The sequence below is a fragment of the Amblyomma mixtum genome, chromosome 1, assembly GCF_055824585.1.
Source record: "Amblyomma mixtum isolate Tamu chromosome 1, ASM5582458v1, whole genome shotgun sequence".
Taxonomy (NCBI): domain Eukaryota; kingdom Metazoa; phylum Arthropoda; class Arachnida; order Ixodida; family Ixodidae; genus Amblyomma; species Amblyomma mixtum.
Genome location: NC_143012.1, coordinates 248,937,312 through 248,951,442, shown reverse-complemented (window position 1 = coordinate 248,951,442; position 14,131 = coordinate 248,937,312). Strand labels below are relative to the sequence as shown.

At 45.8% G+C, this 14,131-nt stretch overlaps 1 protein-coding gene across 1 annotated transcript; it reads left to right on the top strand.

Moving 5' to 3' along the window:
* The first annotated feature begins 1,393 nt into the window (after positions 1 to 1,393).
* On the top strand, positions 1,394 to 13,750 carry LOC149371449 (uncharacterized). Its single transcript, XM_089580118.1, has 3 exons — positions 1,394 to 1,664; positions 2,047 to 3,481; positions 13,644 to 13,750. The coding sequence occupies exons 2-3, from the start codon at positions 2,749 to 2,751 to the stop codon at positions 13,748 to 13,750; spliced, it is 840 nt and encodes a 279-aa protein (XP_089436244.1). The 5' UTR covers positions 1,394 to 1,664; positions 2,047 to 2,748.
* Positions 13,751 to 14,131: the final 381 nt, after the last annotated feature.

Sequence of the window (14,131 nt, the reverse complement as noted above, 5' to 3'; positions counted from 1 at the left end):
GTTACAAATCCTTAGGTGGTCAAAGTTTATCAGGATTCCCGCACTGCAGCGCGTCTTTCTGTCTTCCTTTTTTAACTTTCTCTTTCCTTACTTCCCTCGGATGAGGCGTACAGCAAGGTTTGAGCCACTTACAGCGTCTTTCCATTGTAACTTCACCAGTCTTAGCCGTTTAGACCACGCCACATTTCTTGCATACTGGCACCGCAAATGCAATCAGGAAATGTCCTTGAAGCCACAGCCTCCGCGTAGTTCGCTGAATAGGGACCAAGCACTGAGCTCTTTCGTGATTGATGCAGCTCCGGTGACAGCAGCGTCTAATCTTGTTAACAACTACGCCTCTCTCTGTGTGACGCCCTTTTTTGCCACCGTTGCTTGTGATCTTACATATTCCCGTCGCTTTTTAGTTTCCCTTTATAGATCTCAGCGAGCCAAGGAATTATTACTTCATCCACAGCTTGCTACAGGGAAGGTACCCCCCTCATTTTTTCTGCGTCTATCTTTCTCATCTTGCCCGCTGTTTCAGATTCATTTCTCTCACTGCTGACATCGGACCACGTTGGCCTTGGAACCGCGTATTTACTGTCCTCCTCTACACTGCTTCTAGGACCTGCTTGAACAAGTATTTCTGAGCCATTATGCAAAGAACAATCACATGTCTTTGCACATTCTGGATTAGGGCAACCCTGTGGCTTGAAATTTTTAAGGCGCAAAAAGTTTGGAGTTCGTCCTTAATTTTTTCAGTGCGTTCAAATGATGAGCGCTGACTCACACTACAAAGAACTGCAACCTTTCATACCACACATTAACGTAATCATTTTCAACAGAAGTGGAATGAATGCAATAAAAACTATAAATAAAATAATAAAGCAGAACCACTTTTCACGATAGATGTGTTAATTTCCGCAAAACTCAAGGAAAGCCAAGACAAAACGCAATAGCTATTCAAAAGGCGTAAGATCACAGAGAAAAAATTTAACGAATCAGGATGCCATTTCAGATAGTGTTTAAAGACCTGAGCTTGCAATGGTAGATGGTTGCAAACATGTGCGATAATGTCGGCAAGATCATTCCAAATATCGATGGCACGTCGAGGTGTTTCGCGTATGTACTTGATGCGACACTGATCTTACCAATAGAAAGAAATGCGTGGAAGGGCTTTGAAAGGCAAGAGATGCGGCCTCATACTGTAACGGCGGTTATGAAATAAGCGAAAAAGCGAAGGAATGCTTATTTTCTAAGGACTCGAGAGAATATTGAAACTTGATCTTTCGTATTTGATTATGGGATGTAGTTATGAGTAATTAAATGAGAGTGTAAGGGTTCGGTAGCGTTCGCGGGGGTCATCGGAACGCGGCTGGGGGTGCTCAAAGTGAAGCGTCTCCTTTCTTGGAACGCGGCCGCTCGCGAACGCGCCGGCAGGTATACGGGTGTCCCCCCACCCGCGGTACTGATTCGCACACGTGCTGGCACGGATGTCTATTTGTGTTTGTTTTTATTTTGTGGTGGAGAGAGTGCTCTACTTTATGGCAGCTGGAGGGCTGGCCAGGCTCTTGAAGAACCAATCATGTTGAGAGCACAATATGATTGGAAGCTACGAAATGTGGGCCGGGCCTTTAGGGCTTTAAAACCGGGCCCCGGAGCTGGAAGCAGGGTTCTGCGCTAAGGTGAGATGCTATGCATCATCGGCCATGCCGAGATAGGGGCCTCCCCTAGTGTTAGCCAGTTCCACGTTTTTGTTGTTTGGTTTGTCCTTTTTGCTGCTTAATGTGTCTAGTGCCATAACTTGTATCTATTGTAAATTGCTGTACATAAACGTCAAGTGTTCGCCTTAGCCTTGCGTGTGAACTCATCACGAAAGCGTCTCTGACGGGGCACCCCTGGTGCGAAGAAATAAGCTTCAGTCTTGAGAGTTAAACCAACCGTCTTCGACGGGCACCCCTGGTGCAAAGAGGAAGATAAAGAACCTGTGGAAATTTACTGGCGCAGTCGACAGGATCCTGCGGCCATCGGAAGACGGCGCAGGAAGAAGACAAGGCAGGGAGAAAGGTGAGATGCAACGCATCTTCGGCAACGCCGAGTAGGGGCCTCCCCAAGTATTAGCCAGTTCCGCCTTTTTGTTGTTTTGTATATTTGTGCCGTTAATTTGTCTCGAGTGCCTGAACTTGTATCTATTGTAAATTGCTGTACATAAACTGTACATAAGTTTTCCCTTTATCCCTGCGTCTCGAATCATCGAGAGACCGTCTCTGACGGGGCACCCCTGGTGCGAAGAGCTTCAGTCTTCGAGTTAGATAAACCGTCTCTGGCGGTGCACCTGTGGTGCAAAGAAGAAGAGGAAGAAGAACCTGATCTTTACTGGCGCAGCCGACAGGATCCTGCGGCCATCGGAAGACGGCGCAGGAAGAAGATTGAACGCAGGGAGAAAGGCGACGACAAGGCAACAGGTCAGCGTTCGAGACAGGACCTGTGGAGAGACGGCGGCAAGGATGCAAGGACCACGGCAGTAGTCCAGCGACGCGGGACTGCATACGGTCCAGAAAAGCAGCGCGTCGATAACTTGACGGTCACCGGCGGCGGACCAGCGGCGTGCGACAGCTCATCGCAGCGTCCGGGGAAAGTGGCGGTGGACTCCGACGCCAAGGAGCTGGCAATGCGGATCGACGCATCGAAACCGTGAGTTTCCTTGGTCGCATTGTTCACGTCCCTGTGTTCGAGCCGGTAGGACAGCTGGGGGGTACGGAAGGCGGTATGGAGAGTTATCCAAGCCGGCCCTCACTTGATGTGAAGTACCAGGTTGAATTAGCGAAGGCGCGCTTAGCGGACCTTCAGGCTCAACTTGCGAAAGTAAATGGCGGAAAGGCGCTGCTTCGCGAGGAAGAACCTCAGGATGATAAGTATGTCTTTGGGGTATTAGAAGCGAGACGCCAGCAGGTAGAGCTCGAGATTTCTAAGATCAAGGAGTCTAGGAGAGCTAGCCAACTAGCCAGGGAGAACTGCTCCGAGTCACGAGCAGAGAGGTCGCCAGTGCGGGAAGGCAACGGCATATGCCTGCCGGGCGCAGGTCAAGAGGACAGCCGGGCAGAGGTAAAGGGTGAGCCAGATTTCTGCGAAGCTGGAGTCGCAGTTCAAGAAAGCAGCCTGACGGAACGCAGCGTCGCGGTATCAGAGGCGGTGAACGCGCACGCCGACGACACGGCCGCCCAGGTTAGCTCAATCCCAAATGACACCAGGGACGCGGACGCGCGCTCAGGATTGTTGGAAGTGAGTCTCACAATTCCAAAAACGCAGTCTCAAGCAAGCTGCGGAAAAGGGCATTTAGCTCAGCAGGGAACGGCCAGCGACGACAGATGTCAGATCGCGGACCTAGTGACAGGAGAAAGTCTAGCGTTGCTGGAACCGCACACTGTGTCGGTCATAGGGCATGAAGGGCCCCGTAGCGTCATTGATGGAAAGAGCGTTCCAAGCGAGGCAGAGAACAGAGGTGGGCCTGTTGCGCCGACCGGGCAGAGCGCCGCGCAGTTGCTGAACGCACCCGATGTGCGTCCGACCAGGTCCTTCGAGGACAAGGAGATGCGTGGCGACTTGCTACAAGGCGAATTAGGGCCAAGCGACTGCCAGGGATCTCATGCAGCCTAAGAGTTAGACGATGCCACGAAGTCAGCAAGAGCAGATCAAGCAGGACGCGGCGTTTTCAAGGTTTGCCCGTGCAGGAAGAATGCCAATGGCTCCAAGCGAGGCAGAGTAACAGGAGGCAGGTGCGTGTCTTTCACGTTGAAAGGCGGCGCAGGGAATAGTACGCTGCGTGCTGCAGAACGCCAAATCAAATGTGGCAAAAGTGGCCGTACTGATATGATTAGACTGGACAGGGGCTGTGTTCCTCACGCAGTACATGGTTCGAACCGGCGCGCCGGAGAAAGCTTGCCCTCAAGTGTGTCGCGCGCTGTGGTATTTGGACCTATCGAGGATCATAAAGTGTTTGATCCTGGAGGGCAGCAATTTTTGAATTTTTGCCCGCTGTGGCACCAGCCTAATGACCTGAGTGGCAGTTAGGCGTTGTGTTGAGACGCGTAGTGGCTCGAACGCACACAAGGACGCTCGGTGCGACTAAGGAGGCTCATGTGGCCACTTACGGACGTCGTGCGAGTGCTACTGAACGCTCTAGTTGCGAGTGTCGGTGTGTGTGTCGAGCAGGACGCGGGTGTGCATGCTGGTGAACTGGGTGCAACGCACCAACTTGGACGCTGTGTTACGGCGCACGGCAGGCATGCCACTGTGTGTATTTAAGTGTGCATTTTGCGTGATGTTGTGTTGGTACCCGTGTGCATTTTTTTTGTTTTTGGTTTTGTTCGTGCCAGTGTTTGTGTAGCTGCGGTATGTCACCCACAGGGTGGTTTTGTGACCCGTACCGATCCCTTTGTTAGAATTCTAAAAGTGGCATTTGAGCCCTTTGTAGAATCTTGGGAAGGGCGTGTAAGGGTTCGGTAGCGTTCGCGGGGGTCATCGGAACGCGGCTGGGGGTGCTCAAAGCGAAGCGTCTCCTTTCTTGGAACGCGGCCGCTCGCGAACGCGCCGGCAGGTATACGGGTGTCCCCCCACCCGCGGTACTGATTCGCACACGTGCTGGCACGGATGTCTATTTGTGTTTGTTTTTATTTTGTGGTGGAGAGAGTGCTCTACTTTATGGCAGCTGGAGGGCTGGCCAGGCTCTTGAAGAACCAATCATGTTGAGAGCACAATATGATTGGAAGCTACGAAATGTGGGCCGGGCCTTTAGGGCTTTAAAACCGGGCCCCGGAGCTGGAAGCAGGGTTCTGCGCTAAGGTGAGATGCTATGCATCATCGGCCATGCCGAGATAGGGGCCTCCCCTAGTGTTAGCCAGTTCCACCTTTTTGTTGTTTGGTTTGTCCTTTTTGCTGCTTAATGTGTCTAGTGCCATAACTTGTATCTATTGTAAATTGCTGTACATAAACGTCAAGTGTTCGCCTTAGCCTTGCGTGTGAACTCATCACGAAAGCGTCTCTGACGGGGCACCCCTGGTGCGAAGAAATAAGCTTCAGTCTTGAGAGTTAAACCAACCGTCTTCGACGGGCACCCCTGGTGCAAAGAGGAAGATAAAGAACCTGTGGAAATTTACTGAGAGGATCTATTCTTTACGGATGCTGGCGGAAAGGGGGGTAATATGCGTAGATTCATGAGAGATTGCGCGTCGTGACGAAAATGCTTTTATATTTATTTATTGATTCGCGAGGGACTAAAGTGCTATGCACATGCTACGAAAAGCTGGAATAGGAAGCCTTGCTGCTGAAAGAGATAACCTAATGCTTAATAATTGGAAGTGTGGTTAAATTTACTGTGCAGTACAAGGTGATCATTCATGTAATTAATGATGCGACAAATAATGCGGTCATCAGCAAATAGACAGATCCAAGAATATATATTAGGGCTGGAGTCGCAAATATATGTGCATTACAAATATTAAAAAGCAAAGAACTCTGCTCTGATGGACAGGTGTTGTTAAGTCGGAGAGTGATAAAGAAATTGGTAATTGTTCTCAACTGCAGATGGAAAGTTACGAAGCCGTGAGAGCGTTAAGGATTCTAGATGAAGAGCACATACGAGTAATTTCTAGAGAAAAAGGGAATGGCGCAACACGCATGTGTGCTTTAGCAATGTCATGCAAGATAGATATTCTTTTTTAGGTTAGCGTCTTTGTTTAAATGGAAGTCTATCGTTAATTGCAGTAGTTCCATGAGAGAAAAACATTCGTCCCGGAAGCGGTGCTTTGTAGAACAGGTAGAACTCTGTTCGAGGTGACAGAACATGTAAGTCTCGAGAATATTCTCTAGTAAACGCAGGTCGGTTTTGGAGAAATGGGGCTGCAATTTTTCGATAAACTTTTGCCTGGGTTTTTGAACACAAAAAAGGTCGTGACTATTTTCGAGACTGTATAAAGAAAGCCCGATGATAATGTTTGCTGCAAGATGAGGCAAGGGTTTTACTGGATATTAACACCCGTGCTTCAAGAGACCCCAAGGCGTGAAGTGATTTGAGCAGTACATTGGGAGGTGATATCTATAGGTGGCATATATTTACAGTCATGATCCGGAGCAATTACCTGTAAAATGCATTGCGTATTCACTGTCTGAAAACGGCGGGTGGTCATCAGCGCACAATGAAGTACATGGTCTGTTCTGAAAGTAGTAGGACTCATTTTTTTAAACAAAATTTATTCAAGAGAATAGTACAAACGATTACAATTTTTCAAGGTAGCACCCTTCCGCACCTACACGCTGCTGCCAATGAGTTTTACAGTTTTCGTACGCCTCCAGGAACGCCTGGACCGGAATGCTGTTAAGCTCCCTCGTCACGGCCTGTTGAACCGCCTCTACCGATCCGTGATGTTTCCCCTCGAGCGTCGATTTTATTCTCGGGGATAGAAAAAAGTCTGGCGGGGCCAAGTCGAGGCTGTAGGGGGGCTGAGGCAGCGTTGCCGCCTTGTGCTGGACAAAAAATCGGAGTCCTCATTCTGATGATGAAGAACATCCTACCGGTTGGCCTTTTCTTCCTCTGACAACACTCCCGGCACCAACTTCGCGCACGCTTTCCTCATGGATAAGTTTTCTGTCACGATCTCAAAAACTTGGGTTTGAGGAATGCTCAAGTCATCAGCAATCATTCTGATACTCATTCTACGATCACTGTTAAGTAAATGTTTCCCTCGCTACACATTTTCGTTGGTCTTGCTGGTCGAAGGGCGTCTGAAGCGGTCGTCTTCCTCCGCTCTTTCCTTACCTTCTCGGAAAAGCTTGTGCCACTCAAAAACACCTGATCTACCCATAGAAGCGTCACCGTAGGCCTCCTTAATCATGCTGTGAGTCTCTTTGCCCGTTTCACTAAGATTTACTCAAAATTTGATCGCGTATCGCTGATGCAGTAAACGCTCGACGATTCTGCGTGACGAGACGTTTCGACAGGGGTTCACAGCACAAGCGACCTCCTCTTTTCAACGGCTGAGAGCCGATTTCCGATTTTCCCCAGCGTTCCCAATATCCCCCTTCAACGATCCTGCACACGCAGACCACCTCTCGTCCGCCCGTTCGCCTAGGAAAAAACCAGTCCTACTACTTTCAGAACAGACCCTGTATGTGTATTACCATTATCTGGAAACGGCACAAGCCGGACCTTTTCGGGTTTAGGTTTTAAGAGAGCCTCCAGGTCATGAAAAAAGCATCTCTGTTCGGAAGTGCAAATGGCGGAACAATAAGATTTGAAGAAATCACTGTATTTTTCTAAAGCCGACTACGCGACAATGAACTTTGGCTTTTTGTACAAACGTTTTTTACTCGAAGTCGACGGAGAGAGTTATTGAACAATTGATTAGATTTATCGGTCGGGAAAGAAAACTAGGTAAGGTATTTCTAAACACCACAATTTATCATATTGGTAAGGAAACACCCATTTCTGCTCTACACACCCATCAGAAAAAGGCGGCATGAATGTTTCAATCCGAAATTTGTAAGAGTTAATATCCACATTGTTGCAATTTCTGCTGTCTCCCTCCTTTCCATGATTCCTTTCGTTCTTCCATTACTCCTTCGTTTATTTTTCTTCCAGCTTTCTTTCCTTCTGTCTTTAATCTATCTCTCATAGCCTCTTCCTTTCTTTTATTTGTAATATGGGAGTAATTATTCATTGCCGTCCACATAAGCGCGGCCATTGGGCTACAGAGGAAAGCTACACAGCTTCTTTACGAAATTCATAGTTGAAGAAAAATTCCTCCTTGTCCAGGAATTCAACCCAGGACCACCGTCGATCGAGGAAGTGATTACACCACCTCAGGTAACCACCATCAAGAAAATGATTAGACGAAGCCAAACTGATCACCAACTTGAAGTGCGAACGGTGTTGTTTTAGGTTATTAAAGAAATCACTCAAAGTGAGTAGATTAGCAATAAGGGGATGAGTTCTCAGCGTAAACCCAAAAGCGGCATCACGCAGCCATAAACTTCACACTAAAAAAAAAACCTTCCTTCCTTCATTGTTCTCTTCAATAATTTCTTTCCTGTTTTCTCTTTCTTTCTTCGATTATTCCTTCATTCTATCTTTTCTTCTCTCTTTTTTCTCTCTACTTTTCTTCCTTTTTATTTTTATTTCTTTTCTTGTCTCTCCCATTTTTATTTCCTTCTTCCTTCCTTTTTCCTCCTATTCGCTAGTCGTCATTTCCCTTCGTTATTTTCTTTTTTCTCTCCCCACCTCTTTCTTCCTTTCTTCATTCCGTTCTTTCACTAATGCTTCCTCCTTTCTTTCCTGGCGTACTTTTTGTTTTTTTCATCCAGTCTTTCTTCCTTTCTTTAATTATTTCCTTCTTTTTTTTCATTTTTTCCTTGTTTTCTTCTTTGTTTCTTTTTTGTTTTTCTTTATTTTCTTTGAACTCCTCGAAAGCATGCATGTGCACCGAGATGCTAGTTGTTCCGTGTGCCCCTAGGCAACAGAGAACCTTTCGCTGGCGGCAATCCTCGACTCTGATGGTTCAAGTTTTTCTCGAAGATATGCATAAATTTCTCTTGGCGAACGCAGGGAAGTGCTGAAGACCTCTGGAGAGTTCTGCGCAGGAAGAATCCCGCTTCTAGATAGAGGTTACCTGGAACTAGTTTCTTTCTGTACTCTTTCGTTGTCCAAGTGCTATAATTGGGTGCGCAGGTAAGGCAGTACTTATTCCCTTTTTCACTATGTATTTGATTCAGTGTAGCTATAGTCACGTTATTCATCTGTGTTAATACCCCAGGGCCCAATGGTACGGCGAATTGTCTGCAAGAATATAGAATAAACATTTTCAATGCACTCTTTTTATTTTCTACTCCGGGCAGACGGAAGAATCAAAGTCACGCGCATGAAAAATTGAACCTTTTCTCGCTGCTTTGTGCATCTAAGGTACGGAAAGTATTTGATAGGCATCATCACCGAAAGAGCATTCTAGCAAATGTGTACATGCATCGGCGTCTTGGGTAGGAAGGCAAATATTATTCTCCGAGACAATTTTCCCGACGCTGGAGCGAAGGTGTCGCTTCCTCTGGTAGAGTTCGAAGATCTATAATGCAGGGGGTTAACTTCACGGCTTAGTCGTTTCAAAGGTGGCTTCTTCAGTTTTCTGATAACGCGCAGAATGAATTTTTAAAAATATCGTGAATTATCTGAATTACTTTTGAACTATTGTACTTCTGTCAGGTTGACTACAGCACTTTTACACAACACAACCAACTTATACCACAAAAAAAAAATCATCGCTAGAATCCCGCACATGGCGCACACTCCTCGAAATGCCTTCCAAATATACAATGTCGCGAATACTGCGGGCTTTTTAGTCCTATTTTCACCTCTCCAAATTTTTTAGAGACACAGAGCCCTGGAAGGCAGTCGGTCGTTCATTAAGCCCGCTAGTGACTGATTTATGAGCCACCACTCATTATGTACTTATCGCTAATTACAGTCTAAAGCATAACCTTCTACATATGCTACAGAAATGTAACAAGCTCACGCTAATTGTACCGCTTCAACAACACACAGAATATTCTGCAGAGTGCGTTATATATATTTACGACAGTGTATAGTTTACTTTGTTTATTCGTTTTGTCCTGCTCAGATTTTGCGCAAAGCTGATTTGGAGACAGCGACTACTGCACTGGCAGATGTATTTAAAATCAATCATAACTGTGCAATTGTCATGCTGTTACCAGATACATGTTTCAGAAGGTCATTTTTTTACGCTTAACAGCCTCGTGTTCAGTAGAAAGTTCAGCACGCACTGAGAAACCGCAGTATAAGTCCTGAACTAAGCAATTTCTTCTGTCGTTGGGCAGTAACATTCAAAGGCGCGAATTTTTCCCTTTTTATTCGTCAGTAAAATGACAAAATTTTACTTTCACTCTAGAAAAAAAATTGTCGTTATTTTTACAATAATAAAAAAGCTGTGACGACTCGACTGTTTTATGCGATTAGCTTTGAAACGGGAGGCCTTGATTGCATTTTTTGCGCGAAACGCTCAAGTGCTGAAAATAGGCCCGTCAATACGAAAGTCTCAACATTCAGCCTGCTGTTCCACTCGACATCAGGTCCAATTGGCTGAAGCTGGACTAATTCTTTGTTCCCTCGGGCAGCCACCTATTTAGCAAATTGTAACAGTACAGTAGCTTATTTTTAAACTATTTTTCGCTCAAGACCACACACTTTCTCGCAAGATAATTGGTCCCTGAACCGTCTAGAATTATCCGCCTTGACTTTGTGTACAGACACATTTATTCTTGTTTCATGTGACATATTGAGCCTTTCTTGGAGAAGAACCAGCCACTGGCGCACACAGACAGGATGAAATGGGGAAGGACTCGGAGAAAATTTTTAGCGGCATCAGAATCATATTTGCGGCAAGTTAAATTGTGAAGCCTGCACCTCCCGGGTGAAAGGCGACGTGTTTACGTTAAATAAATGCGTTACTGCCGACTAAAGTGATGCTTTGAGGGTCATTAGAGTGGCATCTACGTCGTGTAATAGTCGCGCTTGTAGCTCTCCACTTCTCTTTATTTTTTTGGCTAAAATTCACCCACCCTAGTATCGCCTGGAACTGCGCCAAGTGACATCGTGTGATTCTCCGGATTAAAACAATGGTTCATTGGTCTTCAGTATCAAGCGTTCCGAATGGCCGCGGCTACCGTGGGCCCACCATTATGGTTCGCATTCTATCTTTCTTCTAATTTTTTTTTCTGCACTTGACGCAATCTATTTCTCTGGACTTTTGGTGCGAGAGCGTGTTGCACCTGTGAAGGAGGTGCCGGGGTTCACGCAGGAGTCGTTAAGACAAAAGTGCATTTTTTTATTTCATCTTTGTTCGCAACTCTTAATGTACTTGTCATTCACCCAGACTTATCCTCTCGAATGATATACTAATAAATAATCACGCATAGGTGGGCACAGTTCAACGCTGCCAGAATACAGACAAGTAGTATTTAGTTACAGGGGTCCTCAGAGGGTTTCCACGAGGAAACTGCAAATAAGGCCTTCCACTCTGCAATCAAGAAGGCGTCGACGTTAGTAGCTTCTATTTTAGTGCTAATAATGGCAAAGCCGAAAGGGATCAACCCCGCGAAACATAGCGACGCCGAGCAAAACCTTGCTCTAAAATATGTGAAGCTGCGTAGTACGTTTTCTGCGACTTCGGCAAAGAAATTCGAGATTTGTGCTTCGGGATGGATTTCACTAGAATTGAACGCTCACTTAGTAATTCATGCTGCACGGGCAAAAATTTATGAAATTATATTTTTTCTCGAATACTGAGGTCCATAAGTTTTTGACTGCTGGTGTGAATAATTTATACTCAATTGGTAAAATAACGTCCACGTGAGGCCCAGCGCTAAATTTAGACACGTACTATGATTAGAACTCTATCAACCACATTAAGAAATTCAAAAGTCACACCTTGTATGAAAGCAGGTCCAAGTCTGCTGTTCAGAAATCGACTTGAACACCTTCCTGTTCATATTTACCTTGCAGTTAAATACCTTCCATCCTACTACTACGCATTTCTGTGCTTGTACGCTTGGAACACTGAGTGATGATTGGAACACTGAACTTGGCTAACGTGATCTAATCCTTCATTAAAAAACAGATTATCGCAGCGCCTCTGGAACGGCGCAGATATGACAACACTGCATGCAGTGAAGCTTTGCAATCCGATGGCGTTGGTTATTCATGGATCAAAGTCGCCCCTTCATTTTCGGCTATGTCCATACAGCCGCTTAGGCGGTAATGTGCTCTCTGGACACTAGAACATGCAGGAACACAAATCAAGGCGCAGAATCTGGAAAAATAAGGCATCCGTTCGGGCCACTAATCTTCAGCCATGTGTCGTCAGCCATGTCAGAGTTTTAGGCGCTGAGCCGTGCTTAGCGTAAAGATCGGTTGGGCAAAATGAACAATCACATAAAAGATGACGGGCAACAAGAGCTGCAATGAACCAACTTGCCCAACAACTCATCTTGCTAGCCATATTTAACTGCCTGGTCATGTGAGCGCAATAACAATTTAATAAATGTATTTTATTGGGACGGGACACTTTAATCTTATTTTGCGTAACATCCTGCACTTTGAGGGCGAACTAGGACCTTCTTGCTTTTCATATCTCTGTGCACTAAACTGGTGCTTCCTCCCAGGCAATATTTAAGCATTTACGTTACGGCATTCATTGAATAATCAAAATGACGCCTATTTGCTTTTATTCTTTACACAACGCTCGGGGCTCTGCATGCACAGTCGTGAGCATTATGAGTGGAAGCAACCATTTCCCACGAAACGGACAATTTTATGCTTATTTCTCGTGCAAATATGTTAACGACTTTTGCCTGTCGTACGCCGGAAGGAAAATTTTGAAAACAGGAAGAACTGAGCTTGCCGCACACAATAACAGAGAAATCAATAAATGAAGGCTCGAACTTTCTTCCCTCGCATACAGCTCACTACGGTACTCTGGCGTTTGTCGCCTTAGAAGTTACATTTTCGATGTAGCCTTTTATTTAGCGTTTCGTTTTCTTTTTTTTTCTTTTTTTGCTGAAGTCGGTTCAAGAAGCATTTTAGAAGACAAAAAAGGAGGGAAAATGTGGCCCTTAAATGTTTGCCTATGTTTTCAGATCAATATAAGGGGGCAGCTTTAGCTGTGAGCTTGTGAACAAAGGCATACTGCCGCGAACCTTTGTAGTGTTTGTTTTTTCTTCAAAGCTGCCGGCGCTGCCGGCACGCCACTTTATCACTTATTTTGTGATGCGAGAAGCGACCATATTTGTCTTACCGCATTTGTTTTACCGCTTCCAGGTGTAGCCAATTCTACGTTGTTCCAGATTTTTATATTAACTTTGCACGCTTTATCTCAAAAGTTCGCTCTAAGTTTTAATTCAGCATGGTAGAAAGTGGCAGGCATTCGGTTCGACGACCACCGAGCACGCCTGTTTCTACGCCGCCGCCGAGTCATGGCAGTTCTTTGCGGGCGCGAGTCAGCCCGAATAAAGAATTTCGTTTGGATTCCATTCTCGCTGTTTTCATGCTCGCCGGACTGCAGTCACCACTATGTGACAATATGTAGGAATCTTTTACAAACATTCCGCCAGTGTAACAAAAGCAGCTCGACAATTTCTTCCCGATGCTCCATTTCGCGTCTGTGAGACTTCGTTCAACGTCCTTGAAAATCTCTACTGCCTGCGCATCAGAGTACGTTCATCATCATCTGAAAGAGCGAAAGCGTAGAGCAAGGTCTTTCATATAGTAACGTATATAAATCAGTTAGTGCGAGGAAAAACGGGATCACTCGCGGAACACTTGTCTTTAATAATTATAAACGCATCTGTGTCCCTTCGTTTACCGTCTTATCGTGTTTGATACGTAAATCACGTCTGGATTGGTTGTGAGCCATGCAGCACGGATCATTTTTAAACATCATCGTTTCAAATATATCAAAAGAGAAACGCCCTCACTTCTTCAAACTCTTGAATTCCATGAGCAGCTGGAGAAACACCAGCACATGGCTTAGAGGCAAACCCCGTTCAACTGTAAACGTTTGATCAAAGTTGTACCTTGTGTTCAACTGGTCTGCTTTCGAATGCAGCTTCGAGGTCGGCAGCAGGAAGAATGAGGAATCATTGCAACCAGGAGGCTAGTTGGGAAGGACCACTTCTCTACCGCACCACACTATTCTTTGCTTCGTCTCGGTAGCCCTGTTTACCTGGTTTCCCAACTCTTCGTAGTAACTCCTTTTCTCGTCTCTTAACTCTACATCATGCTGCGTTCAGCCTGTTATGGTGGCCTCTTTCCCTTTGCAGACTCCCACATACTACAATAAGAGGGTGCATTTGTTTTCCTTAGTGGGGCTATTGTTAGAGCCTTGCTTCCTGTGGCCTCCGGATATTGGTCCGAGTTCTCGGGAGCGCCGACTTCATTCCGAATCTCAGTTTGTTTTCGTTTGGTCGCAAAACCGCATCTCTATTCAATGTTTTAAGAAAGCGCATTTTTCCATGCTTGTTCACAAAGGCGAACATGATTTAATTTCTACTGAGACTTGAGTAAATTATTCGGCTTAAACTTTTACGCATTTTT

What these genes read in the sequence shown, in the direction of transcription:
- LOC149371449 (XM_089580118.1), top strand. Translation starts at nt 2,749, where the DNA reads ATGGAGAGTTATCCAAGCCGGCCCTCACTTGATGTGAAGTACCAGGTT. An exon ending in AAGCGAGGCAGAGAACAGAG is followed by an intron (nt 3,482 to 13,643) that starts GTGGGCCTGTTG and finishes TTTCGAATGCAG; the next exon opens with CTTCGAGGTCGGCAGCAGGA.